Source organism: Myxocyprinus asiaticus, chromosome 18 (genome assembly GCF_019703515.2).
Source record: "Myxocyprinus asiaticus isolate MX2 ecotype Aquarium Trade chromosome 18, UBuf_Myxa_2, whole genome shotgun sequence".
NCBI classification, from domain to species: domain Eukaryota; kingdom Metazoa; phylum Chordata; class Actinopteri; order Cypriniformes; family Catostomidae; genus Myxocyprinus; species Myxocyprinus asiaticus.
Window position 1 is genome coordinate 9,662,989 of NC_059361.1, and position 21,630 is coordinate 9,684,618.

Sequence of the window (21,630 nt, forward strand, 5' to 3'; positions counted from 1 at the left end):
CAAGTTAAACTCAGTCAACAGCATTTGTGGCATAAAAATGTATTTTGACTCGTCCTTCCTTTTCTTTAAAAAAAAAAAAAAAAGTCACAAATCGAGGTTGCAGTGAGGCACTTACAGTGGAAGTGAATGGGGCCAACCCGTAAACGTTAAAATACTTACTGTTTCTGTAATCTTGATTTTTGCTATTTTAAATAAAAGTAGTGACTAGTCAAACTTTATTTTAAATGTTGTCAATATTATGCCACAAATACTGTTGATTGAGCTCAATTTGAGTAGAATGCAATAGTCTGGTTCCGGAAGTAAAAATTCCATACATTTTTTCCATAGACTAATTGATTTTAAACTAACTTATAAACCTTTAAAAACAGACCTACTATTGGCGTGCTGAGTGACTCCAGTCAGGCTTCCTAAGCAACCAATTGGCCCGGTTGCTAGGGTGGGTTGAGTCACGTTGGGTTAACCTCCTCGTGGTTGCTATAATGTGGTTCTCCCTCTCGGTGGGGCATGTGGTGAGTTGTGCGTGGATGCCATGGAGAATAGCGTGAAGCCTCCACACGCACCAGGTCTCCGTGGTAACGAGCTCAACAAACCACGTGATAAGATGCGCAGATTGACTGTCTCAGGAGCGGAGGCAACTGAGATTCGTCCACCACCACCCGGATTGAGGCGAGTCACTACGCCACCAAGAGGACCTAGAGCACATTGGGAATTTGGCATGCCAAATTGGGGAGAAAATAAAAACAGACCTACCATGAGCTCCAGTATTGTTCAGCGATGGTGTATGCTTCCATTGAAGCCATCCATCTGTGTTATTTCAACTTCACTGTTTAAAAATAGTCTTTAATAGCAAAATTCCTGTTGAACAACTACATTACCCATGGTCCAGCAGAGAAAGCTTCACCAATCAGAGAACTGCAGCCAACAAAGCCCACGAAATAAGCCCAAAAGCGACCGGCAACTCCATTGACGCACTTTGAATGATACAAACGAGTGACACAAATGTCGCTGCACTCTCAAACTTTTTATATTTTTGTGTATATCAGAATATTTTGCAATAAACATACACTATATTGTTTCTATACTTATAATAAATAACCTAAAATAAATAGTTTTATATATTTCCATAGTTTTATATTCGATTACATCATTCGCAATGCTTCATGGGATTGTAGTCTGTGCCCTCATGAAAGACGGTATGTACACAGACTTGTACCTTTGCCGTTTTGTCTGATTTTCAAATACTTTTTTGCCTTAAAACAAAGTCTATATGTATATATATCGGAGATGGTTGATTTGGTTCATACATTACAACTCTTAAATGGAGGATTTTATGATAAGTCTATGGAAGATAGTAATGGGAAAAATACTTACGGAACCCACACAGCTGAAAAAGTGGGCGGGCACTGTTGAGCTCTGTTGAACTCGGAATCTACCTTTAAATGAGTATGTTTACAAGTGACTCATATCTCCACTTTTGTTCTAATTTTCTAAGACTTTGAGTGGAATTGCTCTTGCTCTCTCGTGAAGTCAGTCCTTTCTTCTCTTTGCTGTTCTCCGGCCCTAGAAAAAGAGGATTTGGACAATGCATGCACTCTCTCTGGCTATGATTACCCAGGACATATGCCCGCTTCCAATCCCAGTGCACGGACACACAGAGGGCACAACCCATGGCACAATCATGGGAGAAGCCCACTGTGTCAGTCCAAGACCCCAAACAGGCACAATCTAAGCCACTACAGCCAGACATACACATATTTGCTGGCAGTGAGTGGACACATCCTGTCACAGTATCCAAATTTCTTGGAAAGAGGCGTTGGTTTTACTGGAGGGAACCGTGGGGTGGTATTTCCAAGACTCCACAGCCCTGCACCCTCTTAAACAGGGCATACAATTTGTGATCTGCCATGACATATGAGGTCTGCCAGTCCTCTAAGCTCTTAAAGTGGCATTAAGTGCTTCAGTTGTGGATTACAGAACAATTTTAATCCAAAAATGGGGGAAGATAGTTGGTTGTGGGATCACATCCTTTTTTTTCTTGATAGAAAGTTGCTGTATTCCATCTGTGTGAGTAGAGCAAGGACAAATCCAAATATAGCTGCAAGCATCGATGACGGCCCAAGCACCATGGGTCCATTTCCTCCTGGTGGCTTTCGGAAAACAATGCAAGGTGGACACATGCATTTGGCATTTGACATTATTTTAAACAATTTTGAAGCAGTTTGGGTAAATATAAGAGGACTAGGGCTGAAACGATTAGTTGACGTTATTGACAACGTCGACAATCAAAAATTGTCAACAAAAATTTTCGTTGTCAAATAGTCTTTTGATCGCATTAAACATAACATGAGATCACATTAAACTTGAATGATGATGTGCGAGAGCAGCACTGCAGTTCGCTCCTGACTGAGAAGAGAAATAATTACAAAGCTCACAGTCCAGATGCACTCTAAACTTTCACAGCTTCAGGTGATGTAGATCGCAAAGTGAGGGAATAATAATGCAAAAATACAAAATAAGTAAATACAGAAGCACTCTCGTTGTGAAATAAACGGAGCCAGAACTGCCACTCCGCTGAAGCAAAACTTGCATGTCGAGCGTCTTTAAAGGAAACAACCTGGCATTACATCTTAAATGCAGTTATATTTAATGCGTTATAGCTTTATTAAAGTTTAAATAATACAGAAGCAGATCATTTAAATAACTACAAACTCAGAAACTGGCATTTTTCTGTGCGGTCCGTTCCTCTTCTATGAGACTGAAACTGCACACGGCTGAGGCACACTCTGTCATGAGGACGCTTGTCCCTCAAGCATGCATGCTTGCTGCAGCTAGATTATAACGTGATGGCTCATGACTTGAATCATAATATTTGTGTCACTGTGCATTTCTTATTGTGAAGAAAATTGGCAATACTCAGCTTTATTAATAAGAGAGAGTTTGTTTTTTGTGAGTTAAAGATGGATTGAAGTGAACAAAAAGGTGAGAGGGTAGTCTTCACCCCATTATACACTGCAACAAAATATGTTTTTTATTTGGTTTTGTTTTGGCTTGTTTTCCAATAAAATATTTAAAACTCCTTTAAAACAATGTACATTTTCTTTAGTAGCTATATTGCAGAAGAAATGTTTTTATCTGAGAATGTTGAATATAATATTAAAAATATAAATATGTTTGTCTTCTTTATTGTTAGTAAGCATGTTTAATACAACCTTTTAAGTCAGGCACAAGCTGAATAATTGGTTAAGAGATAATGATTAATCATTGCAATAATCGCAGAATAGTCGAATAATCTTTAGATTAATGGATTATCAAAATAATCGTTAGTTGCAGCCCTAAGGAGGACTGTTTTAAAGTCTGTTGTAAGAGCCACACTTCCTGCTGCCAGGTGGTGGCGCTATGACCGTGACCCAAAATAGTCACATCCATGTGATTAGCCCCCAAGCCTAAACATACATCTCAATTTTGATCTAAATCACATATTGCACAGAAGATATGAGACACTTCCTTTTTCTCATTTTTCACCATTAATTTAATGCATCACCATGGCAAAACCGTTCGATATATCTAAAATCTGTTCACAATTTAGCATCTTCAATGTCTTGACATAATGTTGTCTAAATGTGGTGACAGTTTCATAAATCCCCTAGGAGGAGTATTTAAAAGTTCAGAGACTTAAAAAATCCTAAATGGCTGACTTCCTGTTGGTTGAAGTTAATGACTATAATTTTGAAAGTTGTCCGGCCAAGTTTGGTGACTGTAGGTGAAAATGGGGGTGCTACAGAGGCCGTCTTACACTCCTATTTTAAAGGGGCGCTACAGTGACCCCCTGCACGCCCCCCTGCAACTTTTACCCAGACCTAATGGCCGACGACTCTGATGTGTGCAAAATTTCATGACATTTTAAGCATGCCAAGTGCCTCAAAACAACTAAATATACCAAATATAGGAAGAAAGGAATAATAACAATTAATGTGTTGCCATGGCAACAGTATTTAAGATATTAAATATTCCTTTACAATTTTACATCAGCAGTGTCTTGACATTATTCAAAAGAATTTTGAATTGATTCATGTAAACACAAGAGGGCTATTTCAAAGTCTGTTAAAAGTGCCATACTTCCTGCTGCCAGTTGGTGGCGCTATGACCGTGACCCATAATAGCTGCATCAGTGTGATCAGCCTTCATTACCAAACATACAGTGAATTTTCATCAAAATTGCACAGTGCACACAGAAGATATAAGGCACTTCCTGTTTTCCATTTTTCGCCATAAATGTATTGCTTCACCATGGCGACACCTTTCAAAATATCAAAAATCAGTTCTAAATTTCGTAGCTTCAATGTCTTGGCATAATATTGCCTAAATTTGGTGAAAATCACATGAATTCCATAGGAGGAGTATTCAAAAGTTCCGGGCCTGCAATTTAAAAAAAATGCCCTTCAATCCAAATGGCCAACTTTTGAAAGTTGTCCGGCTTGATGAAAACAATATATGTAGCAAGTTTGGTGACCGTAGAAGAAACTGACCCTGCCAGTTTTGTCAAAAGTTGGTGTTACAGAGCTCCCAGACCACACCCATGTTTTAACTTTTGCCCAGGCCTAATGGCCAACAACTCTGAGGTGTGTGCAAAATATCATGAAAATTCAAGCATGCCACCTCAAAAACATATGAATATACATAAAAAGGAAAAATGACATTTAATGCATTGCCATGGCAACCATATTTAAGATATCAAGAATTCCTTCAGAATTTTAAATCTGCAAGTCTTGACATTATTCTAAAACAATCAGAGGCAATTCAGGTAAACATAAAGGGATATTTCAAAGTCTGTTAAAAGTGCCACACTTCCTTCTGCCAGTTGGTGGCACTACGACCTTGACCCACAATGGCCACATCAATGTGATCAGCTCACAAGGCCAAACATATGGCTCAATTTTGATGCAAATCACACAATGCATGCAGAAGATGAGACACTTCCTGTTTCCCATTTTTTTACATTAATTTATCATGTCACCATGGCAACACCATTCGATATATCAAAAATCCTTTCGTAATTTAGCATCGTCAATGTCTTGGCAAGATGTCTCCCTCATTTGGTATCTGTAACATGAATCCGCTAGGAGGAGTATTTCAAATTCCAGAGCATGCAGTTTTCAAACAATCCAAAATGACCGACTTCCTGTTGGGCGGAGCTTATGACTGTCAGCTCGAAAATTGTCCGGCTTGATGAGATCTATATTTGAAGACAGATGTTTACATAAACCTTACCCAAATACATTTAAACTCAGTTTTTTACAATTTCTAACATTTAATCGTAGAATACATTCCCTGTCTTAGGGCAGTTAGGATCACTACTTTATTTTAAGAATGTGAAATGTCAGAATGATAGTAGAGAGAATGATTTATTTCAGCTTTTATTCCTTTCATCACATTCCCAGTTGGTCGGACGTTTACATACAATTTGTTAGTATTTGGTAGCATTGCCTTTAAATTGTTTAACTTGGGTCAAACATTTTGGGTAGCCTTCCACAAGCTTCTCACAATGAGTTGCTGGTATTTTGGCCCATTCCTCCAGACAGAACTGGTGTAACTTAGTCAGATTTGAAGGCCTCCTTGCTCACACACGCTTGAGGTCAGGGCTTTGTGATGGCCACTCCAATACCTTGACTTTGTTGTACTTAAGCCATTTTGCCACAACTTTGGAGGTATGCTTGGGGTCATTGTCCATTTGGAAGACCCGAGCTGTAACTTCCTGGATGATGTCTTGAGATGTTGCTTCAATATATCCACATCATTTTCCTTCCTCATGATGCCATCTATTTTGTGAAGTGCACCAGTCCCTCCTGCTGCAAAGCACCCCCACAACATAATGCTGCCACCCCCATGCTTCAAGGTTGGGATGGTGTTCTTTGGCTTGCAAGCCTCAACCTTTTTCCTCCAAACATAACGATGGTCATTATGGCCAAACAGTTCATTTTTTGTTTCATTAGATCAGAGTACATTTCTCCAAAAAGTAAGATCTTTGTCCCCATGTGCACTTGCAAACTGCTTTCTGGCTTTTTATGGTAGTTTTGGAGCAGTGGCTTCTTCCTTGCTGAGCAGCCTTTCAGATTATGTCGATATAGGACTCGTTTTACTGTGGATATAGATACTTGTCTACCTGTTTCCTCCAGCATCTTCACAAGATCATTTGCTGTTGTTCTGGGATTGATTTGCACTTTTTGCACCAAACTACATTCATCTCTAGGAGACAGAATGTGTCTCCTTCCTGAGTGGTATGATGGCTGCATGGTCCCATGGTGTTTATACTTGTGTACCATTGTTTGTACAGATGAACGTTGTACCTTCAGGCATTTGGAAATTGCTCCCAAGTATGAACCAGACTTGAGGAGGTCCAAAATTTTTGTGAAAAAAGCCAGAGTTCTTGGCTGATTTGTTTTGATTTTCCCATGATGTCAAACAAATATGCACTGAGTTTGAAGGTAGGCCTTAAAATATATCCACAGGTACACCTCCAATTCAGTACACCTCCTATCAGAAGCTAATCAGCTAATTGTCTAAATGCTTGACATCATTTTCTGGAATTTTCCAAGCTGCTTAAAGGCACAGTTACCTTAGTGTATGTACATTTCTGACCCACTGGAATTGTGATATAGTCAATTAAAAGTGAAACAATCTGTCTGTAAACAATTTTTGGAAAAATTACTTGTGTCATGCACAAAGTAGATGTCCTAAACGACTTGCCAAAACTATAGTTTGCTAATATTAAATCTGTGGAGTGGTTAAAAAATTAGTTTTACTGACTTCAACCTAAGTGTATGTAAATGTCTGACTTCAACTGTATATGTACAAAGTTTGGTGACCATAGCTCAAAAGGCATGTGCTACAAATCCCCCAAAACTTGTCCATCTTCTAGGTGGTGCTACAGAGCCCCATCTACATGCCCATGTATGAACTGTTGCCAGTCCCTAATGGCCAATGACTCTAACTTTTTGAGCATGTTAAGTGCCCCAAAAGCCCCCGAAACCTTGAAAAAAAAAAAATTCTTAGAAGAACAATAGGGTCTCAGCACTTTCAGTGCTGGGGCCCTAAATATTCAAGCCTGGAGGGACCAAATGTAAATGTTTGAGGATCAGGCAAAAAAAAAAATAATCTGACCACTATTCTGGAAATTGGAACCTCTGGGTCTATGGTCATTACAGTCCTGTTGTAGACTTAGAGAATGCAATCGGAAGTGTATTAGAAGACTAATCTTTATGTACAGGTTCACGCCAATCAGCTACACAAAGATATTGTGGAAGTACGCTGTTAAATCTTGTAGAATTTGATGCTGTTGTCAGTTATTTTGTGCTGCTTCAATTCAGTTGCTGTCTGTGTGTCTATAGGAACAATGTAAAACAAGCAGAAAGTATAATTACTGTTGATAGGTATGCTGCTATTAAAGTGTTATGATATGAGAAAGAACAATGCTTTGATCAGTTCTGTTGCAGAGAATTCATTTAAATTCAATTATTGAAAAATTTTTACATGAGAAAATTGCATGAAAAAAATGCAATATGATGAGAGCAATGAGAGCAACTGAATTTTACATTAACTTTTTGTAAGTAAAAATCAGGGGGCCTGGGTAGCTCAGTGGTAAAATATGCTGGCTACCATCCCTGGAGTTCGCTAGTTCGCTAGTTTGAATCCCAGGGCGTGCTGAGTGACTCTAGCCAGGTCTCCTAAGCAACCAAATTGGCCCGGTTGCTAGGGAGGGTAGAGTCACATGGGGTAACCTCCTCGTGGTTGCTATAATGTGGTTTGTTCTTGGTGGGGCGCATGGTAAATTGAGCATGGTTGCCACAGTGGATGGCGTGAAGCCTCCACATGCATTATGTCTCCATGGCAACGCACTCAACAAGCCATGTGATAAGATGCACAGGTTGCCTGTCTCAGACACAGAGGCAACTGGGATTCATCCTCTGCCACCCAGACTGAGGCAAATCACTATGCAACCACAAGGACTTACAGCGCATTGGGAATTGGGCATTCCAAATTGGGAGAAAAAGGGTAACCCCCCCCCCCAAAAAACAATTTATAATAAAACCAAATACACAACTTTTATTATGTAGATTATTACGCTTCTGTTGCTGGATAGTGGTCCTTGATGCTGATATCAATACAGCATTCCAGTCATGCTACAATACATTATATAGTAACAGCTATGATGTGAAATGCTGTTCTCCAGCTACTGTGTACAGAATATCACTGCAATGCACCCAAATGCAAACAGTTTGCATTAAATGTTAACAGCATTAAGGCATTCAAGGCTTTAGTGTTATATTGTGAATATAGTCAGGATAGTCAACCCTGCTTGTGAATGTTTTGCTTAACACCCTTTAACCATGACTATATTCACAATATACAGTGCATCCGGAAAGTATTCACAGCGCTTCACTTTTTCCACATTTTGTTATGTTACAGCCTTATTCCAAAATTAATTAAATTCATTATTTTCCTCAAAATTCTACAAACAATACCCCATAATGACAACGTGAAAGAAGTTTGTAATCTTTGCAAATGTATTAAAAATAAAAAATGAAAAAAAATCACATGTACATAAGTATTCACAGCCTTTGCTCAATACTTTGTTGAAGCACCTTTGGCACCAATTACAACCACAAGTCTTTTTGAGTATGATGCTACAAGGTTGGCACACCTATTTTTGGGCAGTTTCTCCCATTCTTCTTTGCAGGACCTCTCCAGCTCCATGAGGTTGGATGGGGAGCGTCGGTGCACAGCCATTTTCAGATCTCTCCAGAGATGTTCAATCGGGTTCAAGTCTGGGCTCTGGCTGGGCCACTCAAGGACATTCACAGAGTTGTCCCGTAGCCACTCCTTTGTTATCTTGGCTGTGTGCTTAGGGTCATTGTCCTGTTGGAAGATGAACCTTCACCCCAGTCTGAGGTCCAGAGTGACATTGCTGCATTCATCTTTCCCTCAATCCTGACTAGTCTCCCAGTTCCTGCCGCTGAAAAACATCCCCACAGCATGATGCTGCCACCACCATGCTTCACTGTAGGGATGGTATTGGCCAGGTGATGAGCGGTGCCTGGTTTCCTCCAGACGTGACGCTTTCCATTCAGGCCAAAGAGTTCAATCTTTGTTTCATCAGACCAGAGAATTTTGTTTCTCATGGTCTGAGTCCTTCAGGTGCCTTTTGGCAAACTCCAGGTGGGCTGTCATGTGCCTTTTACTGAGGAGTGGCTTCCGTCTGGCCACTCTACCATACAGGCCTGATTGGTGGAGTGCTGCAGAGATGGTTGTTCTTCTGAAAGGTTCTCCTCTTTCCACAGAGAAATGCTGAGCTCTGTCAGAGTGACCATCGGGTTCTTGGTCACCTCCCTGACTAAGGCCCTTCTCCTCCCGATTGCTTAGTTTGGCCAGGCGGCCAGCTCTAGGAAGAGTCCTGGTGGTTCCAAACTCCTTCCATTTACGGATGATGGAGGCCACTGTGCTCATTGGGACCTTCAATGCTGCAGAAATTTTTCTGTTCCCTTCCCCAGATCTGTGCCTCAATACAATCCTGTCTCGGAGGGCTACAGACAATTCCTTGGACTTCATGGCTTGGTTTGTGCTCTGACATGCACTGTTAACTGTGGGACCTTATATAGACAGGTGTGTGCCTTTCCAAATCATGTCCAATGTCCATGTGAATTTACCACAGATGGACTCCAATCAAGTTGTAGAAACATCTCAAGGATGATCAGTGGAAACAGGATGCACCTGAGCTCAATTTTGAGTGTCATGGCAAAGGCTGTGAATACTTATGTACATGTGATTTTTTTCTTTTTTTAATTTTAATAAATTTGCAAAAATTTCAAACAAACTTTCACGTTGTCATTATGGGGTATTGTTTGTAGAATTTTGAGGAAAATAATGAATTTAATCCATTTTGGAATAAGGCTGTAACATAATCAATATCATGCTTAATATATTATATATTAATATAATATATATTAATGATATTGCTTATATACAACAGTTCAATGAACAAGTACATTTAAAACAAAATAGGAAAAACTGAGTACTGTCATAAAAACGCATTTGTGCATGGAACTACTTTCTTATACAACGAATCAGAATCTGACATTGCTGGTTCAAACCAAATGATGCATCCAAGCCTCCGTTAGTAATTCAATAATGTCACTTCAGAAATAGAATCACAGCTTGTGCTGTTTCTAACAAGTTATTGGATAAACAACAAGGATGTATTTGTGCGTGTGTGTGTTTGTGTGTGTGTGTGAGAGAGAGAGAGAGAGAGAGAGAGAGAGAGAGAGATGGAGCGTGTGTGATCACCTGTTGTCGCACCCAAGCAGAGATGCTGTCAGCTTTCTGAAGATCAGCTTTCTCAGTGGAAAAGTAGCCATCCAAGCGGGGGTATTTCTCCCTATTTCACGGTAGCCGGGGCGTAAGAGTCATTCACTATAGAAACTGCAATCTCCTCCGCCATTTTAAACAGCACGTCATCTCCAATGTGGAAACTCCAGTAAGAGGTAAGTGCCTGTGTAATTAATCAGTCTGTTGTGTCTCTCAGCTGTGATGAGCCTTAATGTTGAAGTTGTTCATTTAAAGCCGTTTAAAGCTATTTCCTAGCTTTAGTATTGTAATAGTAATACGAGCGATCACGGAGCACTGTTGTATGTAAACACTGGCTGACGTGGATTCATTTCACGTCACCTAACTGGCTCATAATACACACAAAAATGTCACTTTTGCCACCACCTGCTGGCTTACATATGTAATGTAAAAAAAACTAAAAAATGTAAAAAGACACACATACAGTAGCTCTTAACACATATGCACTGCATATGTGTGTATCACTCCGCTTGTGTTCGAGCCGTTCTAAACTAAAGTGTAAAAGCAGTGCAGATGTATTAAGAGCTACTGTATATGTGTCTCTTTACATGTAATTTTTTGATATTACATATGTTAGCCAGCAGGTGGTGGCAAAAGATAATTTTTGTGTGTAATATGAGCCAGTTAGGTGACGTTAAGTCAGCGTCAGTCAGTGTTTACGTACAACAGCACTACATGATTGCTCTTATTACTACTACACTACTAAAGCTAGGAAATAGCTTTAAAGGGCTTTAAACGAACAACTTCAGCATTACGGCTCATCACAGCTGAGAGACACAACAGACTGATTAATTACACAGACGGACGCATCATTTGGTTTGAACCAGCAACGGCAGATTCTGATCTGTCTCGTAAGAAAGTAGTTCCATGCACAAATGCATTTTTTATGACCGTGCTCAGTGTTCATTAAACTGTTGTATATAAGCAATATCACACTTGCAATCGTGCGATATGGCCCTAAACCAGCACTGCTGTGATTACCTACGGCACTCGGCCTGCGGTCGAATCACAGCAGTGCTGATGTAGGGCCATATCGCACTCTTGCTCGTGTGATATTGCTTAAATATATATATAAATCACATCTCATATCTTAGCACTTATAATACATTTTGATTTATAGAAGGATTTATAGAAAATTTGTAGAACCATTTTGAATAAGTAACCAACTTTTTTTATAAATATAAATAATCACAGTAACAAACTGAAATGAACTATTATGTGTTTATGTGTGTGTCTTGTCCAGAGATCTGTCTGCTGACACAGGGTAGACGCACTGCCAGCGTTCGGGCAGATACATACTGCCGTCTGTATTCACTCTCTGTGGACAACTTCAATGAAGTCCTGGAAGAGTATCCCATGATGAGGAGAGCATTCGAGACCGTTGCTCTAGACCGCCTGGATCGTATCGGTAAGATCTCAAACCTTAGCAGTAGATGAGTCTCTTGGTATGTTCAGAATGGCATACCACCCAAACTATTTATTTGCTGTATGTGAATTGTCTGTTTGCATATAACATGCAAAAAGTACAGTATACAACCAGAATGCACTGTGTGAGATACAGTACTGTATCTAACAATGTAATGCCATTTTCAGTGTAGCGAATTAACTTACATGAACCATGATATATGAACCATGATCTTTTGCCATTTGTTTAAAATGTAAGACATTTTACACAACACTGGATTAAAAGACATTTTTATTTCTGAGGTGACAAGTGATATTGCATCATACCAAGGTCCTTTGACAATGATGTTGCACTGCTTGAAATGTTCAGTATTGCCTGGGTTGGGAGGGTTACTTTTGAAATGTATTCCACTACAGATTACAGAATACATGCTGTAAAATGTCATTTGTAATGTATTCCGTTAGATTACTCAAGGTCAGTAACGTATTCTAAATACTTTGGATTACTTCTTCAGCACTGGTAGATTTTTTTCACTTGTTTTGACTATAAAAACTCTGCCAGTACAATAAGACAAAATACACATTAAAAATACATTCTCTGAAAAACGTCCTGGTTACTTTCGTAACCTCCGTTCCCTGATGGAGGGAATGAGACGTTGTGTCGATGTAGTGATGTCGATGTAGCCCGAAACACCTCTGGTCTTTGATAAAAGGCCAATGAAAATTGGCGAGTGGTATTTGCATACCACTCCCCCAAACATACGGGTATAAAAGGAGCTGGTATGCAACCACTCATTCAGGTTTTGTGCTGAGGAGCCGAGACAAGGTCCTGGCCATTTCAGCGGGTAGTCCAGCGTTGTGGCAGGAGGGACACAACGTCTCGTTCCCTCCATCAGGGAACGGAGGTTACGAAAGTAACCATGACGTTCCCTATCTGTCACTCACTCTACGTTGTGTCGATGTAGTGACACTAGGGGTCCCTATACGAAATGCCACAACTAGCTGAACTGTGTTACGTGAACTGGCGGTGTGTGATGGGCAGACCACTGTGTGCCTCGTAGCCAGCACACTAGGCCGACATGTAACCTCCCCCAACGCTGTTATGAGTGTCGAACGGCCCTTCGGGAACAAGTTGACTGCCCAAAAGATAGAGAAAGGCTAGCCCAGTCGTGGCCTCTTATCCTCTTTTTTTTTCCTTCTCCCCAAAAAAAGAGTGAAATTTGTTAACTGACTGGGGCCACCAGGTCTACGTCGGGGGGGTGTCACTCCCAAGGGGAAGACACCGCAGAGACCACACCCCACCCAGGGGGGAGGGGGGGGGTGTTTTGAGTGGAAATACGTCACATGGTCTTGCCGAGCCTTGTCGGAAGTATGTCATGTGGAGAAGTCCCATGGTAGGTCCTACCCTATGGGGGAGGAGTTTCTACAAACATGGTGACTGGGGCAGGCAGGGCCTCTGCTCAAGGAAGACGCAGTTTACCAACAGGGAAACGAATTAGCGGAAGATATACATCGCATGGGGTTACCTATGGGGAACCAACACATGCAGAGCACCTACCCAAGTACAGGGCTTAGTTAGCACATGTACTGATCCGGCAGCGAGTTTCTCTGCAAATTCGTCTGCCACAGGGCTCGGAGGAAGTCATCCAGGGAACACAGTTTGTGAACACTGCTGGGAGTCAACAGCGCACATCTTCAGCTCAGGGGAGGTGAAAGGCGCTATGCGCAAGCGATACACCCGGCCAGTGGTCCCGGACTTACCTGCTTGTGCCTGCCACTACACGGGACGAAACCGGCTCCACCCGGAGATTTTAGAACCTCGCAAAGGTGTTGGGTTTTGCCCAGCCCGCTGCTCTGCAATTGTCTATTAGAGAGGCGCCACTGGTCAAGGCCCAGGAGGTCGCCACACTCCTGGTAGAATGGGCTCGTAGCCCTGCCGGAGGCGGCACGTCCTGAGCCTGATATGCCATTGCTATGATCAATGATCCAGTGGGCGATCCTCTGCTTGGAGACAGCGTTTCCTTTCCGCTGTCCACCAAAGCAGACAAAGAGCTGCTCAGAGACTCTAAAGCTCTGCGTGCGATCCAAATAGATGCGTAAAGTGCGCACCGGACACAGCAACATCAGGGCTGGGTCTGCCTCCTCCTGGGGCAGTGCTTGCAGGTTCACCACCTCCCTAAATGGGGTCGTGGGAATCTTGGGCACATAGCCCAGTCAGGGTCTCAGGATCACCTGAGAGTAGCCCGGACCGAACTCCAGGCACGTTTCGCTGACAGAGAAAGCTTGCAGGTCTCCTGCACAGGTGGTAGGCCACTTAAGTCTTCCGCATCCCATCCAGCAGCCAGACATGGAGATTCCAGAGGTCTGGTCGCGGGTGTCAGATGGTGCCCTGTCCCTGAGAAAGAAGGTGCTTCCTCAGTGGAATTTGCTGGGGGGGGGTGTCGCGAGGAGCGTGAGGTCCAAGAACCATGTCTGGGTGGGCCAGTAGGGTGCTACCAGGATGACCTGCTCCTCATCCTCCCTGACCTTGCACAGGGTCTGTGCAAGTAGGCTCACTGGGGGAAACACATATTTGCATAGTCTAGGGGGCCAGCTGTGTGCCAGCGTGTCTATACCGAGAGGTGCCTTGGTCAGGGCGTACCAGAGCGGACAGTGGGAGGATTCTCGAGAAGTGAACAGGTCTACCTGTGCTTGCCCGAATCGACTCCAAATCAGCTGGACCACCTGAGGGTGGAGTCTCCACTCTCCCCTGAGGGTAACCTGTCATGACAGCACGTCCGCTGCAGTGTTGAGGTCACCCGGGATGTGAGTGGCTCGCAGGAACTTGAGGTGCTGCTGACTCCAGAGGAGGAGATGGCGGTGAGTTGTGACATACAACAGGAGCGTAAACCGCCTTGACGGATGATGTATAATTAATAATAATTATAATTGTATTTATTTATCACACATTATACATTTGCACATATACAGTGAAATTCTTTTTTTTTCACATATCCCAGCTAAGCTGGGGTCAGAGTGCAGGGTCAGCCATGATACGGCACCCCTGGAGCAGATTGGGTCAAGAGCCTTGCTCAAGGGCCCAACAGTGGCATCTTGGCAGTACTGGGGCTTGAACCCCATACCTTCTGATCAGTAACCCAGAGCCTTAACCACTGAGCCACCACTGCCCCTGTTGCCGTGTTGCCATGTTGTCTGTCTGAACTAACATATGCTTGCCCTGGATCAACGGCCGAAACCTCCGCAGGGCGAGCAGAATTGCCAACAACTTGAGGCAGTTGATGTGCCAACGCAGTGCGGGCCCGTCCAGGAGCTGGCGACTGCGTGCCCATTGCATACAGCGCCCCAGCCAGTTTTGGAGGTGTCTGTCGTAGCCACGGCACGCCTGGAGACCTGCTCTAGGGGAACGCCTGCCCATAGAAATGTGAGGTCGGTCCAAGGGCTGAAGAGGCGGCGACAGACCACCGTGATGGCCACGTGATCTGTCCCACGGCGCCATGCCCATCCCGGGACTCGAGTCTGGAGCCAGTGCTCTCATATGCATCAACCCGAGCGGAGTGACCACCACTGAGGATGCCATATGCCCCAGGAGCCACTAAAACAGTTTCAGTGGAACCGCTGTTTTCTGTCTGAACACCTTCAAACAGGTCAGCACCGACTGTGTGCACTCGTTTGTGAGTCCAACTCCAAGCCTAGAAAAGAGATGCTCTGTAAAGAGCTTGCTCTTTTCCCAGTTGACCCGAAGCCCTAGTCGGCTGAGGTGCGAGAGCACCAGATCCCTGTGCGCACATAACACATCCCGAGAGTGAGCTAGGATTAGCCAGTTGTCGAGATAGTTGAGGATGCAAATGCTCACTTCCCTTAGCGGGGCAAGGGCTGCCTCTGCGACCTTCGTGAAGACGTGAGGGGACAAGGACAGGCCGAAAGGGAGGACCTTGTACTGATACGCCTGACACTCGAATGCAAACCGCAGGAAGGGTTTGTGTTGAGGTAGAATCGAGACGTGGAAGGAACCGTGCCTTGTCGGCCTCTCCCATCTCGACCAGGTTGAGCCAAAGGTGGCACTCCTGGACCACCAAGGTGGACATCGCCCACCTGAGAGTCTGCGCCGTGACCTTCGTCACCCGGAGGGCGAGGTTGGTCGCCGAGCGCAGTTCCTGCATCAATCCCAGGGCGGAACTACCCTCGTGCAGTTCCTTTATCCTTGGCTTGTTGGACTTGCAGGAGAGCCATGGCGTGCAGGGCGGAGGCAGCTTGTCCAGCTGCACCGTAGGCCTTGGCCGTCAGGGACGACATAAACCTACAGGCCTTGGACAGGAGCTTCGGGTGCCCACACCAGGTGGTGGCGCTCTGTGGGCATAGGTGCACCATGAGCGCCTTATCCACCGGGGGGATCGCTGAATACCCCTTGGCCATCCCACCATTGAGGGTAGTGAGGGCGGGGGAGCTGAAAGATCGGGACCGGGCAGTAAAAGGTGCCTCCCACGACCTTGTCAGCTCCTCATGCATTTCCAGGAAGAAAGGAACTGGGGCGGGGCATGGCTGTGAGCGGCGCCGCGAGCCCAGGAACCAATCATCGAGCCGCGAGGGTTCAGGGGAGAGTGGAGGGTTTCACTCTAGCCTGACGCTTGCGGCTGCCCAGGAAAGCATGTCCATCATCTCCGCGTCAGTCTGTGACTGGGTGACCGTACCTGAGGGGGGGAGCCCAGCTGAGGCTTCCGCGTCTAACTGGACGAGCCCACTCTCCGATACTGCACTCGAGAGCTCATCACCTTCGCGGGCTCCGAACAAGAGGTCGAACTCGCTGTGAGACGAGCCGGCGGACTCATCCGGAAGCCTGATCGGGGCAGATGAGTGTGCTGAGGAATGGGAGGTCCGTGGGGGGATACCCGGCGTAGGTGGTCCCATTGAGGTCCCCAAATCGCCCCAAGTGCTAGCCGCGCTGGCCTCATACCCATAGGTAGAAGGACCGAGGCGGGGAGCCGCTGGGGTGGCTTGCTTTCTTATGAAGGCAAGCCACGACCGCAACGTTGCCATGGTCATGTTCTCGCAATGAGTACATGACCCATCCACAAACACTGTCTCCGGGTGGGTAGTGCCCAGACACGAAAGACAGCGATCGTGACCGTCAGAAGGCAAGAGATAACGACCACAACCAGGAATAACACACAAATGGAAAGGCATCTTTAAAAAGACGTTCCGTGTGTGTTGACTATTACAAATGCATATGGAGTGCACGACAGTGTACGGCTACTACACATACCCCTTGCTAATTTACTTATGACTAATTTTATACTTTCAGCTACCAACAAGAGTGTAGTACTCTCAGCTCTAATAGGTTTACTGTGTTTAAATCCATTCCACATGTTTTGTTTTTTGCCAAACCAGAACTGAAAATGTGATAAAAATTTGCAAATTTGTTCTGGGCCTGATAGGTAATGTCCTTTCTTGTTCATATTTTTGGTTCTATTTTTGATCTGTTGTCTTTAGCAGATTTAAACCTGCACTGTTTGTAACACTCATTCAAACAGTGAAGACATCACTAATGAATTTCAGATTTGTGTAATTTGCATCTATCTGAGCATCTGTATTGAAATTAATCAAGGTTCACAGGTCGCTCGTTTCCCTGCAGTGTAGTAAAATTTTCAAGTCTGATCTAAATTCTAATCCTATTTGCAGTTTAGCAACTCAAAGTCCCTTCAAAGAAGATTAATATGAAGAAAATGAGAATTATAGAATTATTATTACCAAGTTGTTTCTGACAATCTGCATTGTGATGTTCTTGGAAGGATAACATTCAAGATTTCACCCTAGAAATAGGTCATTGCTGGCTTTATTTTAGTATCCTTGACACATTTAATAATTTAAAATCTCATGAAACCTGTCAAGAACATATCCAGACTCTAGGTCATTTTTCACCCCAAAATAAAAAAATAAATAAAATAAAAGAATACATTATATTTGCTCAAGGAAAACAATGCTTTTTTTATTGTTTTTTTACAATTGTATTGTAACATTATTTTAGTTTTATCTAAATAATGAGATATTTACATCATGGTAGTATTTGTTGTACTGGTTTTATGCTGATTTTAATTTTTACCTTAGTACTGTAAAAAAAAAAAAGTATGTATTACAGTAAGGAGAATGAGCTTAATTATGTTACATCATGCAAAAAAAGCCTAATTTTCTTTAGGCAAAATATACTCATTTATTATTTAATATTTTTTTGTTTGTTTTGTTTTTGTTTTTATCCTTGTGTTTTCAGGGTTACATTTGACCTGGACATGTTTTTGTGAGATTAAATCAAGTTTAACGCAGCTGTAAAGTTTATGAAATCAGGGGTAATCTGTAAAACACATTTGAGTTGTATACTGCCAGAAGATCAAAAGTCTCTCGTGTCACAAAACGCCCCAGTAAGATTAGAGTTGTAAATGATACTGTTTCTCCATGCAGCCATTACCAAAGATAGCAAAGTGCCCTCTGCTTCTCCAAACTCTTCTTCTCCTGTTATATCAATTGTATGGAACTTAGAGGTCATGTTTGCTCTGTCTTTTTGAACTCTTTCTTATCTGGGGCTTAACAGAGGAGCAGTCAACCACAGGCCGGTGTGGCTGCAGGAGCTATCTGCCCCCTGCTATGCTGAGCTATTTCTATTCAGCCTTTCACTTCACTTTAAGATGCCCCTCAGTGTCTGATTGTGCTCTGAGCTGTCCTAGAGCTAACTGAGGTGCCCGGAGAGAAGACAGAGACCGGTTTACCGGGGTGATGTGACAAATGAAAGGGAGGAATCAAAGGGGTGTTAAACGGTGGACAGAATGTATAAAACACTAGTCTCAATCTTTAATATTCAGGCTGTTGCCTAAGGGTGAATAATATAGATATTTTTTGTGGTGGTGGTGGTGGGGTGGTTATACATATTTAAAAAAAAATATTATATATTTGAATGTAGGGTGCAGTGCAACTAAACATGCTTATACAAGGCTTCATGGAACATGATCATTTTTGCATACCTAAGCACATTTTTAGATTTATGCTAAAGCCTGAAAAATAAGAAAAATAATTAATTACTAAGAGAGCTATACTGTCAAACAAGTTGTTTTATAGTGTAGATATACAGTTGTAAATAAAGATAACTACTTCTGTAATTTAAGTTATGCAAAATGAAGCCAACCTGCACACAAAAAATATAATGGGAAATGCATGAGAACTCATTCTTCCCAACTGCAGTATCTGATGTGTTTTCATGTACTTTATTTTGTTTTTATTGGAAATTCTGAAAGCTATTGCATTAATAAATGTGCTATGGCTATACCATGGTAAAGTGATGTATCAGATAGTAATACCTTAGTGCTTTGATATACCATGTTACTAAATGATTATACTATTCAAACGCCATATTATTTACATGATATTCTAAGGAACTTTATACAAATACCATGGATTTATATGGCATCATGTCCAAGAAAAAAGAAACATGCTCTTATGATGGTATGTTTAGGTACTTTTGTTAGTGTGGTATCATCTTGGAGTAATAAAATAACTTGTGTCCTGCAGACTACAGATTACTTGATGATATTTGTTTTTCATCCATTAGGGAAGAAGAACTCTATTCTTCAGCATAAGGTCCAGCACGACTTGAATTCTGGGGTTTTGAACTATCAGGAGAGTGAAATCATCCAACAGATTGTGCAGCATGATCGAGACATGGCTCACTGCGCACACCTGATGCAGAGCCCGTCTCCGCCTGCTCCTCCTTCTCCTACACCTGTAATCTGGGCCCCCTTAATCCAGGCACCTCTACAGGCTGCTGCTGCAACCACTTCAGTCGCTATTGCACTAACCCACCATCCCCATCTTCCTGCCACTCTCTTCCGACCTCCTGTTTCTGTCCTGGGGTCGAGGAAGGAGCCATCCAGCCGGTTGAAGAGGTTTCAAACGGTAGTACCAAAGTTAGGAGGTTCTGGATCAATTGGTGACTCTCCTTCTAGTTCGCCTTCAAAGCCTTGGACTGCAGTTGATACCCCTCTTCTCACATCCTTACGGACACACCACTTGTCATGTGCCACTGCTTCCAGCAGTACTAGCCAGCAGGCATTTGGTAGCAGCTCCCAGTCTAGGCCCAGTGGGGCGACTGCGTTCCCATTCGGGAGCTTCACTTCCTCCTCGACATCTCCAAATTCCAGTACAGCACAGCTCCATTCTCAGCCCAGACAGAAGCAGCCCATTCCTCCCAGCAGCCCTCCACTTTCAGGATGCCTCCAGCAAGGGGCAATAGCAGGTGTCCGACGGGGAGGCTCTGGGTGTGTGATAGGGTATTCATCAACAGGAGCTATAGGTGGTGCAACTGGGGGAGCACTAGGAAGCCCTTCTGGTGGACTTTCAACTGGTTCCTCTGGGGGCGGCTCATCACTTGGCATCACCAGTGGGATCTTGTCTACAACCTCGTCTAATAATAGCCCCTTTTCCATGGGCTTGTTCAGTCTTGCCCCTAGTCAGTTGTTACATGGCCAGCCCCCACCAAAGCCCACTCAGATGGGCTCCCTACAGCAGTTCGCTGGTGGAGGGGGCAAGACTTTAACAGGGTTGAACCTCTTGCATACTCCCCCACCTGGATCTCCTTCTTCTAGCCATGCCCAAGCCCATGATGGTTCTACATCATCTCAGACCCTACCTACTTTAGCCAGCCTACAATCCAGCTACCTTCCCCAACTTCCTTTAGAAAGGTCAGCGCTAGCTTCTCTAGCTCAATACGGCTCAGCTAACGCCTCACCTTGCTATACACCTTTAGCCCCTAGTCCAGCATTCCACAGCCCTGTTGCAGGGAGAACTTTTCTGTATAGTGACCCTTCCAGCACAGCGGGCTCACACAGCTCTCTGCTTCTACCCCAGACCTCCTGTCCTGGCCAGCTCCCGGGCCACCACACCTCGGGGACAGACTCTCCACTGGGCCGCTTTTATGAAGATTTGAATATACTGTCCAGTTCCCACCCATCACTATCTACAGAGGGAGCCCAAGCTCTGGGTCAGTCTCCCCCTCGGTCCATTTTGGAGCCTGGTTACTGCCTCTCCCCGTATTCCTCGCCAACGCTAACTCCCAATCCCTGTGGCTCGGTATCTGGGCATATGGCTACCCCTGTACAGACTTCTCCTGGGTCACGAGCCCAGGCTCATTCTATAGGGACGTCACTGGCACTTTCTCTCCCAAGGGCCTCAGATGCCCATTCGTCTGAACTAGAACCGCTACGTTCTAAACTTCCTTCCAATTTGTGAGGCTAAATCACACCCTCCTGTGCACCCCTGATCCCCTAACTCAGTAATAGCAATCTTCCTCTGTGTGGCATTTAAAATTTTCTTTCTTTATCTCTGTATCTACACTGTGTTTTAATCTTAATCATTTTAAATATCTAAATATTACTGTGATTTAAAAAAAAAAATATTACTAAGGTAATTTAGAGATCTAGATTTCTCCTCTTTTTTTGTCTTTGTTATTCTCCTTTTTCACTCATGAATATATACAGGGGTGGTGTGTGTGTGTGTGTGTGTGTGTGATATATATATATATATATATATATATATATATATATATATATATATATATATATGGAATTATATTTATAGATATTTTAATCAGTCTATAGGAGGGTGTGAAATGCTATATACTGTATATTGAAACCTAAAGGACGTGTTTTGTTCATTTTATAACTATGCCAAATTCATCCACAAGGGGGTTGGTAATATTGATTGATATGGACAGTATACAGAGACTACTTTGCAGGATCCTATGCACTCAAGCCTGCATATAAAAACTGTTTTTATGTGTCACAAAATACC

At 43.3% G+C, this 21,630-nt stretch overlaps 1 protein-coding gene across 1 annotated transcript in view; it reads left to right on the forward strand.

Annotated features, from left to right (window-relative positions):
* The window catches only part of hcn4 (hyperpolarization activated cyclic nucleotide-gated potassium channel 4), a 136,986-nt gene extending 115,917 nt beyond the window's left edge, over positions 1–21,069 (forward strand). The window contains exons 7-9 of the mRNA XM_051724991.1: positions 11,642–11,806; positions 19,394–20,086; positions 20,219–21,069. Coding sequence (XP_051580951.1) covers positions 11,642–11,806; positions 19,394–20,086; positions 20,219–21,069 — 1,709 coding nt within the window. The remainder of the gene's footprint in view (positions 1–11,641; positions 11,807–19,393; positions 20,087–20,218) is intronic.
* The last annotated feature ends 561 nt before the right edge of the window (positions 21,070–21,630 follow it).